The following is a 26,013-nucleotide window of genomic DNA, read 5'->3' as shown; positions in this document are numbered from 1 at the left end:
GATGGGCGAAATTACAACAGACACAACCGAAATTAAAAGAATCATATCAGATTACTATGAAAAATTGTACTCTAACAAATTCAAAAACCTAGAAGAAATGGATGAATTTCTAGAAACACACTACCTACCTAAACTAACACAAACAGAGGTAGAACAACTAAATAAGCCTACACCAAAAGAAGAGATTGAAAAGGTAATTAAAAAACTCCCAACAAAAAAAGAGCCCTGGGCCAGACGGCTTCACTGAAGAGTTCTACCAAACTTTCAGAGAAGAGTTACCACTACTACTAAAGGTATTTCAGAGCACAGAAAAGGATGGAATACTCCCAAACTCATTCTATGAAGCCAGCAAATCCCTGATACCAAAACCAAGTAAAGACATAACAAAAAAAGAAAATTACAGACCTATATCCCTCATGAACTTAGATGCGAAAATCCTCAACAAAATTCTAGCCAATAGTATTCAACAACATATCAAAAGAATAATTCACCATGACCAAGTGGGATTCATACCAGGTATGCAGGGATGGTTCAACATTAGAAAAACAATCAATGTAATGCATCATATAAATAAAGCAAAAGACAAGAGCCACATGATCTTATAAATTGATGCAGAAAAGGCATTTGACAAAGTCCAACAACGCTTCATGATGAAAATTCTCAGCAAAATGGGAATAGAAGGAAAATTCTTCAACGTAATAAAGGGCATTTATACAAAGCCAACAGCCAATATCATCCTAAATGGAGAGAGTCTGAAAACATTTCCCTTGAGAACAGCAACAAGACAAGGACACCCTTTATCACCACTCTTATTCAACATTGTGCTGGAGACCCTAGCCAGAGGAATTAGGCTAGATGAAGAAATAAAGGGCATCCAGGTTGGTAAGGAAGAAGTAATAGGATCTCTATTTGTAGATGACATGATCTTATACACAGAAAATCCTAAAGAATCCTCAAGAAAACTATTGAAACTGATAGAAGAGAATCAGGATAGAAGATAAACATACAAAAATCAGTTGGATTCCTCTACAACAACAAAAAGAACAGCGAAGAGGAAATCTCCAAATCACTGCCATTTACAGTAGCCCCCAAGAAGATAAAATACTTACGAATAAATCCTACCAGAGATGAAAAAGACCTATATACAGAAAACTATAAGACACTAGTACAAGAAACCAAAAGAGACCTACATAAGTGGAAAAACATACCTTGCACAACATTGTAAAAATGTCTATTCTACCAAATATGATCTATAGATACAATGCAATTCCGATCCAAATTCCAACAACATTTTTAATGAGATGGAGAAACAAATCACCAACTTCATATGGAAGGAAAGAGGCCTGGATAAGTAAAGCCGTACTGACAAAGAAGAAGAAAGTGGGAGGCCTCGCACTACCTGATTTTAGAACATATTATACCGCTACTGTAGTCAAAAAAGCCTGGTACTGGCACAATAACAGATACATAGACCAATGGAACAGAGTTGAGAATCCGGACATAAATCCATTCACATATGAGCAGCTGATATTTGACAAAAGCCCAAAGTCAGTTAAATGGGGCAAAGACAGTATTTAACAAATGGTGCTGGCATAACTGGATATCCATCTGCAAAAAAAAATGAAATAAGACCCATACCTCACACCGTGCACAAAAACGAACTCAAAATGGATCAAAGACCTAAATATAAAATCTAAAACGGTAAAGATTATGGAAGAAAAAATAGGGACAATGCTAGGAGGCCCAATACATGGCATACACAGTATATAAAAATTACTAACATTATACAAACACCAGAAGGGAAACTAGATAACTGGGAGCTCCTAAAAATCAAACACCTATGCTCATCCAAAGACTTCACCAAAAGAGTAAAAAGATTACCTACAAACTGGGAAAAAGTTTTTAGCTCTGACATTTCCAATCAAAGCCTGATCTCTAAAATCTCCATGATACTGCAAAAACTCAACAACAAAAAGACAAATAACCCAAGTAAAAAAATCAGTAAAGGATATGAACAGACACTTCCCTAAAGAAGACATTCAGGTAGCTTATGGATACATGAGGAAATGCTCACAATCATTAGCCATTAGAGAAATGCAAATCAAAACTACAGTGAGATTCCATCTCACTCCAACAAGGCTGGCATTAATCCAAAAAACACAAACTAATAAATGTTGGAGAGGTTGTGGAGAGACTGGAACACTTACATACTGTTGGTTGGAATGTAAAACGGTACAACCACTTTGGAAATTGATAGGGCCCTTTCTTAAAAAATTAGGAATAGAACTACCATATGACCCAGCAAACCCAATCCTTGGAATATATCCTAGAGAAATAAGAGCCTTTACATGAACAGATATATGCACACCCATATTCATTGCAGCACTGTTTACAATAGCAAAAAGATGGAAGCAACCAAGGTGCCCATCAGGGGAGGAATGGATGAATAAATTATGGTATATTCACACAATGGAATACTAAGTATCGATAAAAAACAATGATGAATCCGTGAAACATTTCATAACATGGAGGAATCTGGAAGGCATTATGCTGAGTGAAATTAGTCAGTTGCAAAAGGACAAATATTGTATGAGACCACTATTATAAGAACTCAAGAAATAGTTTAAACAGAAGAAAATATTCTTTTATGGTTATGAGAGTGGGGAGGGAGGGAGGAAGGGTGAAGGAGGGGTATTCACTAATTTGATAGTAGACAAGAACTATTTTAGGTGAAGAGAAAGACAACACACAATACAGGAGAGGTCAGCACAACTGGACTAAACCAATAACAAAGAAGTTTCTTGAATAAACTGAATGCTTCGAAGGCCAGCGTAGCAGGGGTGGAGGTTTGGGGACCATGGTTTCAGGGGACATCTAGATCAATTGGCATAATAAAATCTATTAAGAAAACATTCTGCATCTCACTTTGGAGAGTGGCATCTTGGGTCTTAAACACTAGCAAGGGGCCATCTAAGATGCATCAGTTGGTCTCAACCTACCTAAGGCAAAGAAGAATGAAGAACTCCAAAGACACAAGGTAATTATGAGCCCAAGAGACAGAAAGGGCCTCATAAATCAGACACCATCAGCCTGAGACCAGGAGCACTAGATGATGCCTGGGTACAACAGATGACTACCCTGACAGAGAACACAACAGAGAATCCCTGATGGAGCAGGAGAGCAGTGGGATGCAGACCTCAAATTCTCATAAAAAGACTAGCCTTAAAGGTCTGACTGAGACTAGAAGGACCCTATAGGTCACAATCCCCAGACCTTCTGTTAGCCCAAGACTGGAACCATTCCCAAAACCAACTCTTCAGACAGGGATTGGACTGGACTATAAGTCAGAAAATGATACTGATGAGGAGTGAGCTTCTTGGGTCAAGTAGACATATGAGACTATGTGGGCAGCTCCTGACTGGAGAGGAGATGAGAGGGCAGAGGGGGGCAGAAGCTGGCTGAATGGACTCGGGAATACAGGTTGGAGAGGAGTGTGCTGTCTCATTACAGGGAGAGCAACTAGGAATACATATCAAAGAGTATATAAATTTTTGTACGAGAGATTGACGTGATTTGTAAACTTTCACTTAAAGCATAATTTAAAAAAAAAAAAAAAAAGGTGGCTTCCTTCAGATCTCAGGTGTACTACTGCTAACAAACATCCCAGTCTTCTATTTACTTTGAATAATTGGTTAGAAGCAGGTGACAACATGACATTTGTTTGCATTTTTTTTATTTGTTGATTTTATTTTTGTTTATTTATTCTCAAAGATTTATACATGAATTGTTTTATGACATTGGTCGCAATCCCCACAATGTGTCAGCACTCTCTCCCTTTCCATCCTGGGTTCCCTGTGTCCATTTGTCCTGTTTCCCTGTCCCTTCCTGCCCTGTCATCTTTGCTTTTGGGCAAGTGTTGCCCCTTTGTTCTCGTGTACTTGATTGAACTAAGAAATACGTTCCTCACGTGTGTTATTATTTCTTTTATAGGCCTTTCTAGTCTTTTGCTGAAAGGTGGACTTAGGGAGTGGCTTCAGTTCTGAGTTAGCAGGGTGTCTGGTGGCCATAGTGTTAGGGGTTCCATCAGTTTCTGTCAGACCAGTAAGTCTGGTCTTTTATGAATTTGCATTTTGTTCTATATTTTTCTCTCGCTCTCCAGGACCCTCTACTGTGAGCCCTCTCAGAGCAGTCCGTGGGGGTTGGTAGCTGGGCACCATCTGTTTCTTCTAGGCTCAAGCTGATGGAGGCTGTGGTACTTTTGGTCCATTAGTCCTTTGGACTAATATTTTCCTTGTGTCTTTAGTTTTCTTCATTCTCCTTTGCTCAGGACGGGATGGGACCACTAGATGTATCTTAGACGGTTACTCACAAGCTTTTAAGACCCCAGATGCTACTCACCAAAGCAGGATGTAGAACATTTTCTTTATAAACTATGTTAAGTCAATTGACCTAGGTGTCCCCCGAGACTATGGTCCCTATCCCTGAGCCTCAGTCCCTCAAGGTGTTTGGATGCGTCTAGGAAGCTTCTATGACTTTGCCTTGGTCAAGTCAGGCTGACTTCTCTTATATTGTGTGTTGTTTTTCCCTTCACCAAAGTGAACATTTGTCTGCTATGCAGTTAGTGATTCCCCCTCTCCACCCCTCCCCTCCCTCGTAGCCATCAAAGATTATTTTTTTCTGTGGGTAAACCAATTTTGAGTTTTTATAACAGTGATGTCACACAATATTTGTCCTTTTGTGAGTGGCTTATTTCACCCAGCATAATGCCCTCCAGATGCACCCATGTTGTGAGATGTTTTGTAGATTCATCATTGTTCTTTACAGTTGGGTAGCATTCCATTGTGTGTACCTGTTGCGACTGAGGCGATTCCGACTTATGCTGACCCTTTAGGACAGAGTAGAACTGCGCCATAGGGTTTCCAAGGAGTGCTTGGTGGATTCGAACTGCCGGTGCACGAACTGTTAACCACTATGCCATTGTGTGTATATAACATAATTTGTTTATCCATTCATTTGTCAATGGGCACTTCGGTTGTTTCCACCTTTTTGCTGTTGTGACAATGCTGCAGTGAACATGGGTATGCATATGTCTATTCATGTGATAGCTCTTATTTCGCTAGGATATATTCCTAGGAGTGGGATTGCTGAATCATATGGTATTTCTCTTTCTGCTTTTATGGAAGTGCCCTATCATTTTCCACAGTGGTTTTAGCAGTGAATAAGAGTTCCAATCTTCCTGCAACCTCTCCAATATTTATCATTTCCTTGTTTTTTGATTAGTGCCAGTAATTTCGGGGTGAGATGATGGCTCACGGTAGTTTTGATTTACATTTCTCTAGTGGCTAATGTTTGTGAGCATTTCTTCATGTGTATGGTAGCCGCCTGAATGTCTTCTTTGGTGAAGTGTCTGTTCATATCCTTTCCCATTTTTAATTGGATTATTTGTGTTTTTGTTGCTGAGGTGTTGAAGTATTTTATAGATTTTAGAGATGAGATCCTTGTTGGATATGTCCTATCCAGAATTTTTTCCCAGCCTGGAAGTTCTGTTTTTACTCTTTTGGTGAAGTGTTCATTTTATTTTTTACAATGCAGGTCTTCGGCCTGCCTCACCCGGCCTCAATATTTTCAAGTTGAGAGTTCTGTTTGTCATTTTGGATGTTTGGATAAGAATAGTTGACCTGTGCCATGGATGGTTTTAGTTATTTAAACAAGAGGCAGAGGTATAGAAGAGATTAAAATAAGATTAGGTAAAATAAAATAATTTTATCTAATTGTCCTCTGGTTGAGCCAGATTATCATTGAGGCCTTGGGAGCAGCTGCTGAGCAGCCCACGTCTGCCCATATGTGAGGCTCCATGAGTGAGCACATCAGGGCTTGTGACTGATGAGAGACAAACGGGCAGCGGTGATGATGATGATAAGTCACACCTGAATTTCCGCATCTTTGTGTCTCCACATAGCTTAAGCTTTTGGTTCTCAAAGCTGTAGAATACATAGAAATCAATCAGAAAGTGCTTGTTTAAGAATGCGGAATCCTGGGTCTGCCCCTAGTTATTGATTCAGCAGCTGGCATGAGGCTCAGGAACCTGTGTCCTATTAATTCCTGCAGCTGTTTCTGATAGTGCTTGCACCACAGGACACACTTGAAGAGACCCTGCTGTAGGGGAAACGGGGGTCCTCAGTGTTTGGGGAGGTGGGGACGGAGGCAGGGGCTCATTCATTTATAGATTGTCCTTTGAGTGCTAACTAGGTGCAAAGCATTTTGGGGGATATAGCTCTTGCTCATCATGGGTTTAACATCGATAGGGGAAATAAAACCTGTATACAGAGCAAAAAGCCAAAAACCCGTTGCATCAAGTTGATTCCGACGCATAGCAACCCTATAGGACAGAGTAGAACTCCCCCATAAAGTTTCCAAAGAGTGCCTGGTGGGTTTGAACTACTGACCTTTTGGTTAGCAGTCTTAGCACTTAACCAAGGATACAGACAGGACAGGATAAAGGCTGCTCTCCTGATTAGAGTCAGACTGTTGCCTCTTCTTTGTTTCTATTTCACTCTGTGCAAGTCTCTTTTTGTTTTCTAATAATTGTAATTGTCTATCATATTGTATGGTCTTTGAGGCAGAGATTGTGTCTTCTTACCGCTGTACATGGAGCACAGTGCCTGAGTGCAGTTGGTACTCACTGAGTGTGAATGAGGCATGAATGACAGCGAGTGGTGCCAAGGCGTGTAGGAGTGGTGAGAGGGGACCAGGCGGGGGAGGGCGGGGAGGAGGGAGGAGGATTATGTCCAGAACATTAGGGTCTGAAAGTATGAGAGCCTATAAGGGGCTGTGGAATTTCCCTTAACAACTGAATAAATTGATAGAGGAATGTTTTCTAGTAAGTCAAAACGTATTTCAATATTATCTCATTAATATTTGTATCATACAAGAAAGCATCACTCATCCCTATTTTCTACATGAGTCATAATGAGGTTAAATTGGCTGGACTGAATTGTTCAATATATTTGCAAACATCAGAGTCTTGGCTCCAGGTGTCTTAGAACTCATTGTGTGATTCTTCCTGCTCTTCTTCTTTGTAGTCAAATGAGATTCCTGCACCTTGGCAGTACTAGCTGCAAAGACAAGAAACACACTCATGCTCTCATGGTTGCGGTGATGGGCTAGGCTGGGCTGCGAGTGAATGAGAAACCATCTTGCAGACCAAAGCTCCTGTTTCTGCTTTCTTGCTTCCGCTTAGGCCATTCACTGTTGAGATGCTTCCTTCCCACTGCCTTCTGGTCACTTGGGTTCCTTTTCCACTATACTGTTTCAGAATTACCTCTTTTTCCGTGCGTCCTTTTCATATGGAGCCCACTCCCCATCTCAGGCATGCCAGCCGTCTTAACAATTCTCACAAAACTTGTAACCAGTTTGTTAGTTAGGGGCATAGGTCAGTACTTCTGTTTGCCTGGTTTCTTCAATCTATTGTAAGCTGTCTGAGGGCAGAGTCCATGTTTGCTCTCCAATAGTTGCTTCAACCATTTGGACATGTTTAGCAGAGTGTTCTAAAAGCTTGGAGCTTCATTGCCTGACACACAAAGTGTTGTTCCATCATCTTTTCATATTCCTGTAACTTGTGTTTGGACATGACTCCAATGCTGGCACCTGTGGCATCGTCTTGATAGAGGCAATGAAGTTTAGGAAATAGTTTATTTTCTCAGGACTTACCAAACACTCTCTTTGACGTTACTACTGCCTCTGTCCATCCTGATGTTCTGGAAGAGAGGCAGCAAAGATCACCTGCTCTCCATTGGCTTCAGTTCTCACCAAAAGACAAAAACCAAATCTGTTGCTGTTCAGTGGATTCGGACCCATAGCAAACCTGTAGGACAAAGTCGAACTGCCCCCAGGGTTTCCAAGGAGCAGTGGGTATATTTGAACCACCCACCTTTTGGTTAGCGACTGACCTCTTAACCACTGAGCCAGTGGCCTGGTGGGTGGGGTGACAAGATGAGTCTAATCTAAAACTGGTCTATGGCACAGTGTGTGCACAGGAAGGAAGGATGTTCAAAGGGTGTGTTCCCTGAATATAAGTTCATACATGCATTCCGCAGGCTTATCTTGTCTTCATGCTGGAGAGGTATGAGCACATCGGTTAGTCCTCCAAGGAGAAGTTGGCAGTTTTAGATTTAGGGCCAGTCAGCCTCTGCTTTTGCTTCTTGAGACTGCAAACATTGTAAATTCTTGGAGAAGAGAACTTAGTTGGACTTGACATTGAGCAAGGTGTGAAGGTAAGGACTTAACTAGAAACAACTTTTTCCACACAGTTGAAATTTGGGAGAGAAAGTGCTGGCAAGGAATGATGGCAAATCAAAACATTTTAAAACTACATACGACTGTATACATTTTGCTTTGAGTGTTCAGGCAAATGGTATAGTCAAGCTCAAGAAATAGTTCAAATTTGTTTAGCATATTGGAATTTACAGAAGTGTCTTGAAACATGAGTTGTTAATTAAGATTTAGGAATATTTTATTTGGATGGTGGCTTAAGATAAAATTCTAGTTTAATTTTTTTCCCATAATGGTATTTATTTCATATTGAAGTTAGCCCATTTGGTTAAGATCCCACCAAAAAAAACGAAAAAACAACCACCCTGTAGAATCTGTTTTCCTGTGCCTGGGCTCTAGTTTGTGTGGCCCTAATACTGAGAATTAAAATCTAACAGCTGATTTAGATCTTGGGACTTGCCCAGTCTTATCCCTCAGTGCTAGAGTTTTAAAATATTTTCTTTTTGGCTGGTTAGTGAGTGCGTGAGACAGAGTGTGTGTGTGTGTGCGTGCGCACGCGCGTGTGTGTGTGTGTGGTGGGGTGTAGGGCACCAGAAAAAAGGGCTCAACGAAGGTATCAGGATTGTTTCTTATCTTCAGCCCAGAGGATCATGTTTGGTGTCATCAGGAGCGGAGGCGTTCTCTGGATGAACAACAGGAGTTTTTAGGATGACTGCATATGGAAGCCAGTGATTTAATGTCACAGCCCACTGTTTCGGGCCTGGGTGAGCCCTTTCCCCAGGAGGTTACAAGTGGTGGGATCAGTGAGAGGGGATGCTGAGGAAGGACTTCCTTGTCTCCTGGACTGGTGATTTTCCTAGGGTTTCTGCTGGCTGCTTTGTGGGTGAGGAAAGCCCTAAGTTTTCCTTCAAAGAGAAACATGTCTGTTCTTTGGGTTTAGATCTAATCCAACTCTGGACTCCTTGGCTTTTTAAAAGCAAACAGCTGTACCTGCAGGCAATAGTGATGCAGGGAAAAAAATATGGATTTATAGATAATGATTTCTAGGAGATAAGAGTGAAGTGATGTTTGAGGGTTTGGGCTCCCCCTGCCCCCGCTTTTCCACAATGAAAGCGAAGTAAAATGAATGCCATTCTTTTTCCCAGGAATAACTGGGTCCGTTGAGTCTTTTCCAAAATACCAAATCCAAACCAGTTGCCATCAAGTCGATGCTGACTCATGGCCACCCCACATGCTACAGAGTACAGCTGCTCCAGAGGGTTTTCTTGATTATAATCTTTACAGAAGCAGATTGCCAGGCCTTTCTTCCCCAGTACCACTGGTAGGTTTGAACTGTCAGACGTTTTGGTTTATAGTCAAGTGCAAACCGTTTGTGCCTTAGCCTGGCAAGTATAGCAAGCCTGCTTTGACTTCATTTCTTTTGGGTATTTTGAACAGAGAAATATTGGAGCCATCAGATTGTTTCAGATGAAAAGACTGCAGATACAGAAATTCTATAACTGAAATAGGAACAAGGACTCGTTCTTTCCCTGCTCTGATCGCTCAAGATCATCCCACTTCAAAAACCTTCAACTTTGCCCATTGCCTGTCTATTACAGTTCAAGGAGTGCGCTCAGATATATTGATCATCTCAGCCCTGGGCAGCAGGCACCTTAAAGCTTGTCTTAGAGGTGGGTCAGGAGGACTATTTGGTCTGAAACTTTACATTCGATAAGGGGCTCCGATTTAAATTTTGATGTTATGTCCAACATGGGCATTACATTTTATGTGTGTATTAAAAGGATTAATTAGTTAAATCTAAACATTTAAAAGCAACCGTAATTTTTGTAACTCTGTTTTGGCATTTCTTCCTTTTTAATATGTCAGAAGCCTAAAAACATGGAGGTGCCCCTAGCCCCTAACCTCTGAGAGGCCCTAATTACTTGTTACACAGGCTGTGTAATCTCTGACAATACAGTGATGGACACGGAGGCTAATGAGGACAGATTTTCAATAACCACCCAAAGGAAGCTCTGGTGACATAGTGCTATGGCTGCTAACCAAGAGGTTGGGAGTTCAAATCCATCAGGCGCTCCTTGGAAACTCGGTGGGGCAGTTAGGGTCACGATAAGTTGGAATCGACTTAGTGGCAACGGAGTTGGTTTTTTGGGTTCTAATCACAAAAAACCAGTTGCCGTCAAGTAAATTCCTGTTCATGGCAACCCCATGTGTGTCAGAGCAGAACTGTGTTCCATACAGTTTTCAATGGATGGCTTTTTGGAAGTACTTTGCCAGGTTTTTCTCCGGGTTCAAAGCTCTAACCTTTCACCATCTGTGCCGAAATTGCTCATTTGGTTTTACTTCGTAGCTTGGGGCGGGCTGAGAATAACATGAACTTGTTTAATAGTACTATAGGCTATTTGCTTTGGAGTTACTCACTTAAATTCTCACAACAGTTTTATGAGATAGCTATGGCTATTTGTTCCATTTTACAGAATAGGGAACTGAGGCAATGAGAAGTTAAGTCACGTATTCAGATCTAGGCAGTCTTAATCCAAAGCCCCTTCTCCTAGGTTTTTTATCCTATTGTTTTTCCTAACAATGTCCGCTATCATTTGAGATATTCAAAAACGTTGTTTTTAGTAGCTGCATAATTTATTTAATCAGTATCCTAATTATAGACATATATATTGTTTTTAATTTGGTACCTGCATTTTCAATTATGTCTTTAGAAATAAATTATTTTTTTTTAATTGTGCTTTAGGTGCAGGTTTACAGAGCAAACTGTGGTGTTGTTGTTAGGTGCTGTCGAGTTGGTTCCAACTCATAGCAACCCCATGCACAACAGAAGGAAACACCGCCTGGTCCTGCGCCATTCTTACAATCGTTGTTGTGCCTGAGCTCATTGTTGCAGCCACTGTGTCAGTGCATCTTGTTGAGGGTCTTCCTCTTTTCCGCTGACCCTGTACTCGGCCAAGCATGATGTCCTTCTCCAGGGACTGATCCCTCCTGACAACATGTCCAAAGTATGTAAGACGCAGTCTCGCCGTCCTTGCTTTTAAGGAGCATTCTGTTGTACTTCTTCCAAGACAGATTTGTTCATTCTTTTGGCAGTCCATGGTATCTTCAATCTTCTTCACCAACACCACAATTCAAAGGTGTCAATTCTTCTTTGGTCTTCCTTATTTATTGTTCAGCTTTCACATGCATATGATGTGATTGAAAACACCACGGCTTGGATCAGGCACACCTTAGTCTTCAAGGTGACATCTTTGCTTTTCAACACTTTAAAGAGGTCCTTTGCAGCAGATTTGCTCAATGCAATGTATCATTTGATTTCCTGACTGCTGTTTCCACGGGTGTTGATTGTGAATCCAAGTAAAATGAAATCCTTGACAACTTCAATCTTTTCTCTGTTTATCATGATGTTGCTTATTGGTCCATTTGTGAGGATGTTTGTTTTCTTTATGTTGAGGTATAATCCATACTGAAGGCTGTGGTCTTTGATCTTCATTAGTAAGTGTCTCTAGTCCTCTTCACTTTCAGCAAGCAAGGTTATGTCATCTGCATAACGCAGGTTGTTAATGAGTCTTCCTCCAATCCTGATGCCCTGTTCTCCTTCATATAGTCCAGCTTCTTGAATTATTTGTTCAGCATGCAGATTGAATAGGTATGAGGAAAGGATACAACCCTGACACACACCTTTCCTGACTTTCAACCATTCAGCATCCCCTTGTTCTGTCCAAACAACTGCCTCTTGATCTCTATACAGGTTCCTCATGAGCACATTTGTGTGTTCTGGAATTCCCATTTTTCACAATGTAATCCATAATTCGTTATGATCCACACAGTCGAATGTTTTGCATAGTCAATAAGACATAGGTAATAATCCTTCTGGTATTCTTCTGCTTTCAGCCAGGATCCATCTGACATCAGCAATGATATCCCTGATTCCACGTCGTCTTCTGAATCCGGCCTGAATTTCTGGCAGTTCCCTGTCAATATATAGCTGCAGCCACTTTTGAATGATCTTCAGCAAAATTTTGCTTGTGCGTGATATTAACGATATTGTTAGATAATTTCCACATTCGGTTGGATCACCTTTCTTGGGAATAGTCATAAATATGGATCTCTTTCAGTCGGTTTGCCAGGAAGCTGTCTTCCATATTTCTTGGCATAGCTGAGTGGGTACCTCCAGTGCTGCATCCATTTTTCGAAACATCTCGATTGATATTCCATCAATTCCTGGAGCCTTGTTTTTCACCAATGCCTTCAGAGCAGCTTGGATTTCTTGCTTCTGTACTGTAGGTGCCTGAGCATATGCTACCTCCTGAAATGGTTGAACATTGACCAATTCTTTTTGGTACAGTGACTCTGTGTATTCCTTCCATCTTCTTCTTCTTCTTTTTTTAATTAACTTTTATTGTGCTTTAAGTGAAAGTTTACGAATCAGGTCAGTCTCTCATACAAAAATTTACATACACCTTGCCATACACTTCTAATTGCTCTCCCTCTAATGACATAGCACAGTTCTTCCCCCTACTCTCTCTCCTCATGTCCATTCGGGTAGCTTCTGGCCCCCTCTGCCCTCTCATCTCCCCTCCAGACAGGAGATGCCAACGTAGTCTCATGTGTCTGCTTGATCCAAGAAGCTCGTTCTTCACTAACATCATTTTCCATCCCCTATGTTTTTTGTTTTTTTATTCTACTCCAATCCCTGTCTGAAGAGTTAGCTTTGGGAATGGTTCCTGTCTTGGGCTAACAGAAGGTCTGGGGACCATGGCCTTCGGGGTCCCTCCAGTCCCAGTCTGACTGTTAAGTCTGGTCTTTTTACAAGAATTTGGGGTCTGCATCCCACTGCTCTCCTGCTCCCTCAGGGTTTCTCTGTTGAGTTTCTTGTCAGGGCAGTCATCTGTTGTGGCTGGGCACCATCTAGCTCTTCTGGTCTTGGGCTGTTGTAGTCTCTGGTTTACGTGGTCCTTTCTGTCTCGTAGGCTCATAATTACCCTGTGTCTTTGGTATTCTTTACTCTTCCTTGCTTCAGGTGGGTTGAGACCAATTGACTTCTGTCTTCCTTTGATGCTTCCTTCATCATTTAATATTTTTCCCATAGAATTCTTCACTATTGCAACTCAAGGCTTGAATTTTTTTCTCCAGTTCTTTCAGCTTGAGAAACATTCAGCATGTTCTTCCCTTTTGGTTTCCTATCTCCAGTTCTTTGCATGTGTTTGTCTTCTCGGGCGCCCTTTGAAATCTTTTGTTCAGTTCTTTTAGTTCAACATTCTTCCTTTTGCTTTAGCTGCTTGACGCTCGGGAGCAAGTTTCAGAGTCTCCTCTGACATCCATCTTGGTCTTTTCTTTCTTTTCTGTCTTTTCAATGACCTTTTGCTTTCTTTATGTATGATGTCCTTGATGTCATTCCACAGCTCGTCTGGTCTTCTGTCATTAGTATTCAGCGCATCAAGTCTAATCTTGGTGGATATACTCAAGGTCATATTTTGGTTCTCATGGACTTGCTCTGATTTTCTTCAGTTTCAGCTTGAACTTACACATGAGCCATTGATGGTCTTTTTCCACGGTCGGACCCTGGCCTTATTCTGGCTGATGATATGGAGCTTTTTCATCATCTCAGTCCACAGATATAGTTGATTTGATTCCTGCATATTCCATCTGGTGAGGTCTATGTGTATAAAAAAATGTTTTATTTTGGTGAAAAAAGGTATTTGCAGTGAAGTTGTTGGTCTTGCAAAATTCTATCATTTGATCTCCGGCATTGTTTCTATCACCAAGGCCGTATTTTCCAATTACCAATCCTTCTTCTTTGTTTCCGATTTTAGCATTCCAATCACCAGTAATTATCAGTGCATCCTGAAAGCATGTTCTATCAATTTCAGACTGCGGCAGCTGATAAAAACCTTCAATTTCTTCATCTTTGGCCTTAGTAGTTGGTGCGTAAATTTGAATTATAGCATTATTAACTAGTTTTCCTTGTAGGCATAAGGATATTAGCCTATCACTGACAGTGTTGTACTTCAGGATAGATTTTGAAATGTTCTTTTTGACAATGAATGCAACACCATTCCTCTTCAACTTGTCATTCCCAGCATAGTAGGCTATATGATTGTCCAATTCAAAATGACCAATACCTGTCCATTTGAGCTCACTAACGCCTAGGATATCGATGTTTATGTGTTCCATTTCATTTTTGGTGATTTCCAATTTTCCTAGGTTCATACTTCGTACATTCCAGATTCCAATTATAAATGGATGTTTGCAGCTGTATCTTGTCATTTTGAGTCATGCCACATCAGCAAATGAAAATCTCGAAAGCTTTACTCCATCCAGATCATTAAGATCGACTCTTGGAATCAACTCGGCACTGGGTTTTTTTTTTTTTTTTCCACTTTGAGGAGGCATCTCTTCCCCAGTTGTGTTTGAGTGCCTTCCATTCTGGGAGGCTCATCTTCTGGCACTATATCAGACAATGTTCCGCTGCCATTCATAAGTTTTTCAGTGGCTAATTCTTTTCAGAAATAGACTGCCTGGTCCTTCTTCCCATAGTAAATTAGTGCCTCATTAAACAATTAATACACATATTGTTTTGTGACATTGGTTGCCAACCCCATGACGTGTCAGCATTCTCTCCTTCTCAGCCTTGGCTTCCCCTTTTCCATTTGTCCAGCGCTCCTGTCCCCTCCTGCCTTCTCAACCTTGCTGGTAGGCTGGTGTGCACATTTGGTTTCCTGTCCACACATGGTTGAGCTACGTGTGCTGTTGTTTGGTTTATAGGCCTGTCTAATCTTTGGTTGAAGGTTGAACCTCAGCAGTGACTTCAGTACTGACTTAAAAAGGGTGGCTGGGGGCCATACTCTGGGGATTTCTCTAGTCTCTGTCAGACCAGTAAGTCTGGTGATTTTTGTGAGTTAGAATTTTGCTCTACATTTATCTCCAGCTCTGTCCAGTACCCTCTGTTGTGATCCCTGTCAGAGCAGTTGGTGGTGGTAGCTGGGCATCATCTAATTGGGCTGGACTCAGTCTGGTAGAGGTTGTGATGCTTGTGGTCCATCAGTCCTTTGGACTAACCTTTCCCTTGTGTCTTTGGTTTTCTTCATTCTCCTTTGCTCCAGACAGGGTGGACCCAGTAGATATACCTTAGGTGGCTGCTCACTAGGATAAATTCTTGTATATAAGCTTCCTGTACCAAAGGATACAGAACTTGAGAGGCTTCTTAAAACATACCAAGTTCTTTTTCAGAAATGTTCATACAATTTGTAGTCTGTATGTATTTTTCAATCCCATATGGGTGCCTAAACCAAAATAAATGGGAGAGCTTAGTAACACTCTGATAAAAGTGGTGGTTAGGCTAAGAATCCAAGGATCTTAAAGCAGGAAGTAACTCCAGATATCATCTAGGTTCAACTCCTCCTTTTAACAATTAAGAACTAAGGTTCAAGAGGTTAAGGGACATACCCCAAATCTCGTCACTAACTAGAGTCAGAATTAAGACAAGTACCTGTATTTAGCATCATGTGATATAATGAGCCAGTTTCGTGGATGGTTCAGATGATTCACAGGAGGCTCGAGGGGTAGGGATGAGTATCCTGAAATGTCCATTTAAATTCTCAGCTGGAAATTTGAGACTTCTAGTGTTTGGGTAGGCTTCACAGTTTCCCCTTGAAGCTTTGCAGCTGTGGCAATGGGATGTGAAAGTAGCCCAAAGGGGACTGGCCTGAACTGGCAGGGCCAGTGCCCACTAAAGGAGATAAACTCTCTGATGTGCCAGGGTAACCCCAAAATCCCCTTTCCTTGTTTCTCCTGGATTTGTCCTCATGTCATATTGGCAAGAATGATTTTAGACTCTCTTCATTATTCTGCTGATTGTGCAATACACTCGAAGAGGGCTGTTCGCCTAATCCAAAACTGATATAACTCAAGACTGATTTTCTATAGCACTGACCAAAAATGGAGAGTATTTCCGTTTACTAGCCAGAGTTGACTCCATCATGTGGCAATAGTGTAAACAGAACGTATGTGGCAACAGTGTAAACAGAATGTATGTGGCAACAGTGTAAACAGAATGTATGTGGCAATGATGTAAACAGAATGTATGTGGCAACAGTGTAAACAGAATGTATGTGGCAATGGTGTAAACAGAATGTATGTGGCAATGATGTAAACAGAAAGTATAATCTGATTTGTCTCTGTATCTTTATGAATAGGCTGGGCTAAACTGTGGTAACAATACACTGTGGTAACAATGACTTAGTACGACAAAGGGTTATTTCTTCCAAAATCCGAAGCAGGTTGGTTGGCCTTCCCCTATGTCCTGGGCATGTCTTCCGAGACGTGGTTGCTAAGGTTGCCAAGGTAGGGCAACAGAGAGATATAGAAGTCATGTTACTATTGGTCATGGTCCCTTGGCCAAAAGTAGAAGCATGGTTCCAACCTAACCGGAGGAGACTGTGGGGGAGGGGTACACAGATATCTGGTGAGTGCTAATGGCGTAATGGAAACCCTGGTGGTGTAGTATGTTCAGTTCAAATCCACGAGGTGCTCCCTGGAAACTCTATGGGGCAGTTCTACTCTGTTCTATAGGGTCGCTATGAGTCGGAATCAATTCGACAGCAACGAGTTTGGTTTTTTTGATTTATAATGGTCTCTTCCACATTTGGTGCTGGATACTTGAAATTATCTATTTTAAAAAATTGTGTAGGCACTTTCCTATCATTTCAGTTTTTAAGCATAAAGTAGAACTGTCGTATTACTTTCCTTTTAAACATGATTAAAGTACAATTCTGCGGTGAAGTAGATATTATCATTAAAAAAATCCTTCTGTGCTCCCTGTTAATGAAAAACAACGAAACTTTTACTTAAGAGTTGTGAGACTTGAGCAAGTCATTTAACTTCTCTAAACCTGTATCCTAAATTGAGAATGGTGTAATAATTCCGGTTTGTGAGTGTGTAAAGATTTGGTGGAAGATTTCATATAAAATATTTGACACAGTGCCAAATGAGTTCAATGAATGTGAATTTTTCTTCTTATTGGTATTGTTGATATTGTAATAGGATCTACTACTGTCACAGTAATATTTGATCCTTTGAAATCAGTGTTGTACCCACAGTCATCTGAAGACAACAAGCAATGTGTTGGCCAGGTTCTAGAAATGAAATGTCTTCATTTTTTGTGTGTTCTTGTCTTAGTAGGTCGAGATGGGGAGTTTCAGAGGTCATGCCCTGCCTGGAAGCTTTTTCTGTTTCATCAGTCTATGGTGGAGTATGAAATACATTCTAAAGTATGCCTGCAAAAAGTACAAGCGAACTTGTTACCTTGGTTCCAAGGCATTATTCCATCGAGTAGAAGTTTTGGAGGGAATCATTATAGTTGGCATGGCTTTAAGTGGTGAGTGGACTATTTCTGTGCTCTCTTTTCTCCTTTTGGGTATTTTTACATGCAAAAAAAATTCAATATGAAATCAAGAAGTTGATAAAATGAATTTTTACTCAAATTTTTCTTAACACATTCTAACTATATTTATTAGTTTGTTAGGAAGGTGATGCTTTATATTTATAAAAAGGACTATACCATGATGAGTTAGTCATAGTAATTAACTTGCCCATTTAGTCAAGGTGAATTTATAGTACTGTTTGGAGCCTCTGAAATAATTTTATGTCAATTATTCTGACACCCAAAAGAGTAGACTCTATCAGAAAAGTTTTCAAAATGACACTAAAATACTGAGGCCATTATGGGAAATCGCCAATAATAAATCATTGCTGATAGGCTGTGGAGAGGGATCAAGGCTGAGGAAGTCCTTGCCTTATGTATTCATTCTTTTCTCCTGGTTCCTAAACTGGAGAGGGAAGTCAGGCCAGATGAGTGCTAAGGCCCTTCCACTGACCATGAAGAGCCTATGAAAATGTTCTCAGAGTTCCACTGTAGCCTCTCTTTCATGAAAAATACAACTTCCCATTTCCTCACTGGATTTCTTCATCTTTATTCGTGGCAGTAGGTCTTTGCTAATGGTTTTCTAAAAATTATAGAGATGGCCATTTCCAAAGGGAGGAGCTTCTTTGCCAAATTCTGCAGATTAACAAATAAAACAGCATCTCTGACTGAGTAGACCATATGCTCTATCTATCTGAACGTTCTCAATTAAACTTACTGGGGAAAAGCTGGAAACCCTGGTGGCTACAGCTGCTAACCAAAAACGTCGGCAGTTCGAATCTACCAGGTGCTCCTTGGAAACCCAATGGGGGCAGTTCTACTCTGTCCTATAGGGTCACTATGAGTCGGAATCAACTCGACGGCAACAGGTAATGGGGGTAGGGAAGCTAAATGCTTCAGCATTTTTATCCTGAACCAAACACGACCCCTACTTCGTGGCAGCTACCCAAAGATGTAATGTCTAAGAAGGAAGTAATCAGCCTCTACAGGACTGATCCTGCAAATCCAAACACTCAAATCATTCAGGATTTACCTTAGTCACTACATTGGAATAGGCAGTGGAACTTGAAGACCTGAAATAGCTGTTTGACTAAAATCGATTGTCTGAACTGGTATATGAACCTTAAAAAAATAAATAAATAAAAGAAAAGCCTAAAGCACCAATGCTCAGCTATTAGGGAAATGCCTAGGAGAGAGACATCAGTGTAAACAGAATAGATTGGAATAAACAATGGGCTAAACTTCCCGTATCTTCTGCGTTCTAGGTTAGGTTATGGAGAATGCTATTAAAACACTGATACGTTCCTTTGCAGGGATGACTTGGGAACAGTTCGTTCCTGGAGGGCCCCACCTGACCCTGTATGACTATGAAGAAGGCCAGTGGAACCAGCTCCTGGAGTGGCAACATTGCACTATGTATTTCTTCTTTGGGCTGTTTGGTGTGACAAACATCTTATGTTACACCAGTTGTTCACTTCCTGTCTCCTTAGCCAAGTTAATGATGTCAAATGCCTTTTTTGTGGAGGGTAAGTACGTGAGGGAGAATGAGAGAAAGAGTGAGAGAGTGAAGGAATCAAGCCATCAAGTGAGGAACATCATAAAACACAAACCATGGGTGGCCCTTAGTTTCACTGAAAAGGACAAGCTTTTTTTTTTTTTTTCCTTCTCTCAGCTTTTGTCTTCTACAACCACACTCATGGCCGAGACATGCTGGACGTCTATGTGCACCAGCTGCTGTTGTTGGTCATCATTGTGACAGGCCTAATTACCTTCATCGATTTCATGAGGAGCAACATAATTTTGGAGCTTTTGCAGCCAAGCTTCATCTTGCTTCAAGGGACCTGGTTCTGGCAAGTAAGTTGAGGTCTCCCATTAATGTACCTAGCGTCTCTGCCTGTAACCTTTCCTCTCTGTTTGATGGGGCAGCTTGCTCTAGAACCCAGAGACTGTCCCCCACCCCCATGTGCTACCTGTAATGAGAAAATGGGCCTCTGAGAGGTGATGTTTCCAGTTTGTGGCCCAGCAGCCCTAGTGGGAGCATTGCCTGAGCAGGTGAGACGGAAGTGGAGTGTGCATATCTTCATGACACACCTGAGTCTCCATTATGTAGGAACTCTCAACGGGTGCTTTTAGCTGGAAGCAGTTCCTGACTTTAAAGCAGCTTACAGCCTTATGCTAGTAAGCTAAAGAAATATATGTAAGGCAGGAAATGGAGAAAACTATTATTTCTTAATAAACAACTATGTGCCAGCCACTGTACTGGACTTATATATACACATTGTCTCATTTTGTCCTCACAACAATCTGGACGTTAGGTATGATCATCAGATAAGGAAGACTCATAGAGACCAAGCACACAATAATGGAGGTAGAATTCAAACGTGCATCTGTCTGTCCTCAAATCCCAGGCTCTTTCCCTAAGAAAGAGCTGACTCCCTAACATTGGTACGTTGTTGAGAGTATGAATTCCAGTCAGTGAACATATACTTTATGGAGACTGACCAATCATGATCCGATACACATATATAGACGTAAAGAAAGTTGGGATGGAAGCTGAATGTAGTTTAATCAAGGAAGACTTACTGGAAGAGATTTGTAGTCACCAGAGAGCAGGGATTGGGATGATGAGATTATTTCAGGGATTGGCATTTCACGTGCGGAGTGATCAGAAAGCACTGGAAAATACCAGGGAGAAAAACATCAAGGTCAAAACGGGAGACAGGGAAGAGGCGATATTTAAACATGTAAAAAAATTTTTTTGTTTTTTAGAAGAAAGGCTGTTGGGGAGGAGGCTAGTGAAGAGGGGCTTAGTTATTTTAATTACTTGGTTATTTTGAAGGAATAATGACATAGAAAAAATCACAACTATTCTATAATGTGATAACTGATAACTACTGTATTTAGAGGCCGTGGGTGGTACAGATGGTTAACGTGTTCAGCTGCTAACTAGGAGGTTGGAGGTTTGAGTCCACACAGAGGCACCTTGGAAGAAAGGCCTGGTGATCTACTTCCAAAAACATCAGCCATTGAAAACCCTGTGGAGCACAGTTCTACTCTGACACATGCAGAGTCTCCATGAGTTGGAGTCAACTTGACGGCAGCTGGTAACATACCGAAGTTGTTTTCTAGATTATTTATCATCTGCTGGGAATCCAGATAGAGATAGAACAGTATGGAAAACACTCTTATGTCCTCTACACCTCTTGATTAGAGTGTTTTACCAAGTGCATATATTATGCACTCAAAAATAAAAATAAATGAAAAAATTTTTTAAAAAGATGACTTCTGGCTAAGATGACACAGTGAGTTTATGCTTCAGGCATACCTCCTCTGCTCCCAAGACATAGCAATGACAAACAATGTATCACAAAATGCCTGGAAAATAAAAATAAGAAAGTGAAAAATACCTACCTGCAATAAAACAAAACAAAACAAAAACAAGGAATGCAACCTTTTTAGGAATGCAACCTTGAGTCCAGGAAGAGAACGGAAATGTCCAGTTGGAGCAGGACAGGCCCCCTGGCTCCAGGTCCAGAGTAGACCATGGTGACTAAGTGCTTGGCCCCCATGGAACTCACCTCTTGTCATTAAGTAGAGTCGACCTCACAGCTACCCTGTAGGACAGAGTAGAGCTGCCCCATAGTGTTTCCAAGGCTCTAATCTCTACAGAAGCAGACCGCCACCTCTTTCTCCCATGGCATGGCTGGTGGGTTCAAACTGCTAACCTATCAGTCCACAGCCAAATGCTTAACTATTGTGCTACCAGGTCTTCTTCCGTGGAACTGAAATGATGTAAAAGGACTCCTCTCAAGGTCAGAGCTGAAGCAGGCTCCTTAATTGTGCTGTTTATATATTCTATATCCCTAATGGAAACCCTGGTAGCGTAGTAGTAAAGTGCTACGACTGCTAACCATAAAGGTCAGTAGTTCAAATCCACCAGGTGCTTCTTGGAAACATTATGGGGCAGTTCTACTCTGTCCTACAGGGTCGCTATGAGTCAGAATTGACTCGATGGCAATGGGTTTTGTTTTTTGGTTTATATCCCTAATAGTTTTCCATCTGATTGATCTCTCACTTTCTGATAGAGGTATATTAAAGGTTTATATGACAGTTATAGACTTGTCGATTTCTTTATATTTTTCTTTTCTGCTTTAATGTTAAGAGGCTTCTCTTTTTCTAGCTTTTTAAGTTGGAGGCTGAGTTCATTTATTTTTCAGCATTTCTCGTTTTTAAATACATACCTGTAAGGTTATAAATTTCCCTCTAACCACTACTGGAGCTTCTTCTCAGGAGTTTTGAAGTGTGGTAGTTTTTCATTATTGGGCAATTTTGTAAATGCTGCAATTTCCGTGAGTTTTCCTCTTTTAATTTATGAGCTATTTAGGAGTGTGCTCTTGATTTTCCAAACATTTTCTTTTGTCCTTTATTAATCATTTCTAATTTAATTGCTCTGTTGGCAGAAAATGTGATCTGTATGTTATAGACCTTTGACATGTATTGCAACTTCCTTTGGGTTCTGGCTTGTTGTCAGTGGTTGTAAATATTCCATTTTTTTGGAAAAAAAAATACATCCTTTCTTTCTTGGGCTCATGATATAGTGACTAGATTAAGTTGGCTAAGGAGTTAAATATTCAAATAAAGTTAGACAGTAAGAACAAGAAACCCAAAGAGAATTGAAGAAAAGAACAATAATAATAATAATAAAATAATAATAAATAAGAAAAGAGCAGGATGAATGAGGTTAATTAGCATTCAATTAATAGTTGATGATTAATAATGTTTAGCATCTGAGAGAGGAACCTGTGGGGTATATCACAACTGAGAACAGGTTGGCTTAATGTTGTCCCTTTTGGCAGAGACAATGATGCCCCCCCCCGCAACAAAGGGGGAAAAAAAAAAGCTTTTCTAAGGAAGAGCTATGAGGTTAAAGACTTTGGACATAAATTCCACGATTATTTGAAAATGTTTTCCATCTACCAATATGTCTAGAAGAGTTTCCTTTTTTACCTTGTGGCCAGACTAAATAATGTCTGGAGCTTTAAAGAAAAATGAACATTTAATACCAATGCAAACACATGCACTGGCAGGAAATGAAGTTTTAGCTGTAGTACCCCTCTCCACTCCTGGATTCCAGAGACAAACATGTCTAGAGATTAGGTGAATTTATTAGGTTTCCATGTTTTGTTCCATGTATGTGTGCCGTGGCAATGTTTTACGGCTGAATCTCTGTCTTAAGCTAGTAATATTACATCATGATTTGCTTTTCACTGTCTTTTTTCTTGGTACATCTCCACATATGGTTAATTTTAGCACCTAAAATATGTATAAACAGATTGGAGAAAGCACACACCTAGACTCTTGGAACCATAAGGGTAGAGATATGAACTGAATGAAGCAAATTCTCAGACTGGCCACATTTTTATAATTCAGAAACAAATATGGTTATGCATTGCTTAGCATCCATGGTACATTCCGTGAAATAGGACATTATGTGATTTGGTTATTGTGTGAGCACCATGTTATATACTTAGCAAAACTATATGGGATACTGTAGGGTACCTGTATTGACTAAGTAGCCAAGATACTGTACACAAACAGTATTGTATTTCAGCTAATGTATCTATTTGGCAAAGGGAGCCCTGGTGGCACAGCGGTTAAAGCATGTGGCTGCTAACTGAAAGGTTGGCGGTTTGAACCCACAAGTTATTCTGCAGAAAAAAGATGTGGCAGTCTGCTGCCGTAAAGATTTACAGCCTTGGAAGCCCTACAGGGCAGTTCTCCTCTGTCTTATAAAGCCACTATGAGTTCGAATTGACTTGAAGAGGGTGGGTTTTTTTTTTTTTTTTTTGTATCTGGCAAGGTAATATATGGGTTAAGTAGGTTAACACTGTTCGATACTGTATACATAATATAATAATACATTGTAAATATATACTACTGTACACATGTTCAGCTGAAGAGTGCTGTATACATAGGCTAATACGTAACCTGCACTTAGCACAACTGGAGCTTACTGGGCTAACAGTGTTGGGTGAGTCTGGAGGCTGTTGCCAGTACAGCTCTGTACTGTACAAGACACTGAATTTATGCTAAATGACTATACACTGTAATATCCTGTACAGATGTATGTACAATAAATACTTTCCTTGTTTTATTTCTATAAACTTACCTTAGGCTACTTGGTAAACTTTTTCTTTTTTTAACTTTAAGCTTCATAATTTCTTTTCACTTTTTAAACTTTTATGTAAATACTTTCTTAGCCTATATCATACACAATTTAACAAAGAGGGTCAGGGTCATCCACATCATCACCACTCTCAACTTCCTTGCAGTGTTCCCCTGGAAGAGTTTCAGGTCAAAGAACCTCCACAGATGACTGTCACCAACAATATCATCTCCGGTATTGCCTGAAGAACCTGGCTAGGGCTCTTCTTGAGGAGGCGTTGGCTCTTCAGGAATACGTCCAGTGCTGTTTGCCTAGTTTGCTTTTTCTTTTCTCGTATGCAGCACACACTTCATGAACATTCCTCTCTGTCAGTGAAAAGCACTCAGTGTTTGGGTCCATCTCTTCAGCACTCTCCAGCAAGCTGTCCAGGTCTGCAAAAAATATGGCTAACCCCTTACCAGGGGACCTCTTCTGCACCTGGTCTTCTGCTGCACTTTCCTTTTCCCTTGCCTCTTCTTCAGCCACTCATTTCTTGCTCTAGCTCCAGCAACTCTTGGTTTGTTAGTTTCCCAGGAACCACCTCTGGAAGTTCTTCAATGTCCTCATCGTCTGTCTAAGTTCAGGTTGTTCTCCATGTTGACAACAGCTCTGTTAATCTTTGCAATCTCATCGTCTTTTTCAAATCCCTTAAAGTCATCACATATCGCTTCAGTAATTTTTCCCATATGCCATTCATGCACTCTTCGGTCACGTCATCCCAGGCTCAAGGAAGGCTCTTCATGCCGTGGTAAACGTACTCCTTCTGGAACCGCATCAGTGTCTTGCCAGTGTCATCAGTTTCCGCCATAGCCTGAGCAAAGGTTCTCTTCAGATAGTGGGCCTTGAATGCTGAAATAACCCCTTGGTCCATTGGCTGGATTAAAGAGGTTGTGTTTGGAAGGAGGAACACCACTTTGTTGGTGGGTTGGAGGTCACCGGTGAAAGGGGGATGTCGTGCAGCATTGTCTACAATTAGCAAAATCTTGAAAGGTGTGCCTTCTTCCAAGCAGTACTTCTTAATTTCACTGGCTTAGTGATTGAGAAGGGCATCCTGAAACAGCATCTATGTCATTCAGAACTTGTATTGCGCTGTAATAAACTGGTAGGTATGCTTGTTAATGCTCTCGATAGCCCTCCAGTTTTCACTATGCCAAATAGCAAATGGCTTTAACTCGTAGCCAGCAACATTGCCTCCTAACAACACTCACCCTGTCTTTAAAGCCTGGCATTGGCTTGGCCTCCTTATGGCTGAAGATCCTTTCAGGCATTTGCTTCCAGAATAAGGAGGCTTCGTCTATATCAAAAGTTTGTTGGGGCAAATACCCTCCCCTACAATTAGTTTATCTAAGTCTTCAACAAATTCTTTGGCTGCCTTCGTATCAGCACTCTCAGACTCACCACTCACTTTCACATTCTGCAGCAAAAAATGGGTTTGAAGCACTTGAACCACCCAGAGCTAACCCTAAACTCGTATCATAGTCTGGTCCTGCATTTTCCTTAAAGACCTCAAACAAGCTTCATGCTTCATCAGTGATGGCAACCTGCTGAGAGGGATTCGCCTTTATGTTTGGTTCTCAATCCACCTCATTAGCAATTTCGCCATATCTGATATAGGTGCCTCTTGCATTCTCCTTAGCCTTGTAGCTTTCAGTGGAGCTGATCCTTTAACAGCTTGGAGAATTTTTTGTTTTTGAGGAACGTAGTGACTGTCGAATGTGACATGCCTAAATCACCAGCAAGAGAACCCACTGATCGTCCACCTTCATGCTAATAGCCTTTTATTTCACTTCCAAATCAACACTTCTCCTTTGCCGCTTGCCGCTGCTGTCACTAGCACTGGTTTTGCGGCATTTGGTCGCCATGATGCACTTCATGGTAATATTTTCGAAAGAAAATTAAACAGAGATAACGCTACAAGACTGGAGAGAACGCGGGATATATGATATCGGATGGTGCTACCTAGGAGACGAAGCCTACGCTGTTATACAGCAAACTTATTTGTAAGTAGGGAAAGTTCACGTTAAAGTAACGTTAGAAAGTACAGTAAAGTACGCACATAAGCCAGTAACGTAGGCATTCGTTATGACTATCAAGATACATGTATTGTAGGTTA

The 26,013-nt window shown here is 40.9% G+C and overlaps 1 protein-coding gene across 2 annotated transcripts in view; it reads left to right on the top strand.

Annotated features, from left to right (window-relative positions):
• TMEM45A (transmembrane protein 45A) overlaps positions 1-26,013 on the top strand; it is a 115,854-nt gene that overhangs the window by 67,418 nt on the left and 22,423 nt on the right. The window contains exons 2-4 of one of the 2 annotated variants that reach the window (XM_023559049.2): positions 17,455-17,650; positions 19,009-19,221; positions 19,368-19,549. In XM_023559049.2, coding sequence (XP_023414817.1) covers positions 17,461-17,650; positions 19,009-19,221; positions 19,368-19,549 — 585 coding nt within the window. In that variant the 5' untranslated portion in view covers positions 17,455-17,460. Of the gene's footprint in view, positions 1-17,451; positions 17,651-19,008; positions 19,222-19,367; positions 19,550-26,013 lie in introns of both variants that reach the window. The other variant, XM_003418944.4, reaches the window with a different exon arrangement.

This window comes from Loxodonta africana, chromosome 20 (assembly GCF_030014295.1).
Source record: "Loxodonta africana isolate mLoxAfr1 chromosome 20, mLoxAfr1.hap2, whole genome shotgun sequence".
Lineage (NCBI taxonomy): Eukaryota > Metazoa > Chordata > Mammalia > Proboscidea > Elephantidae > Loxodonta > Loxodonta africana.
Note: the sequence above shows the minus strand (reverse complement) of the source record. Positions and strands in the feature narration are given on the sequence as shown.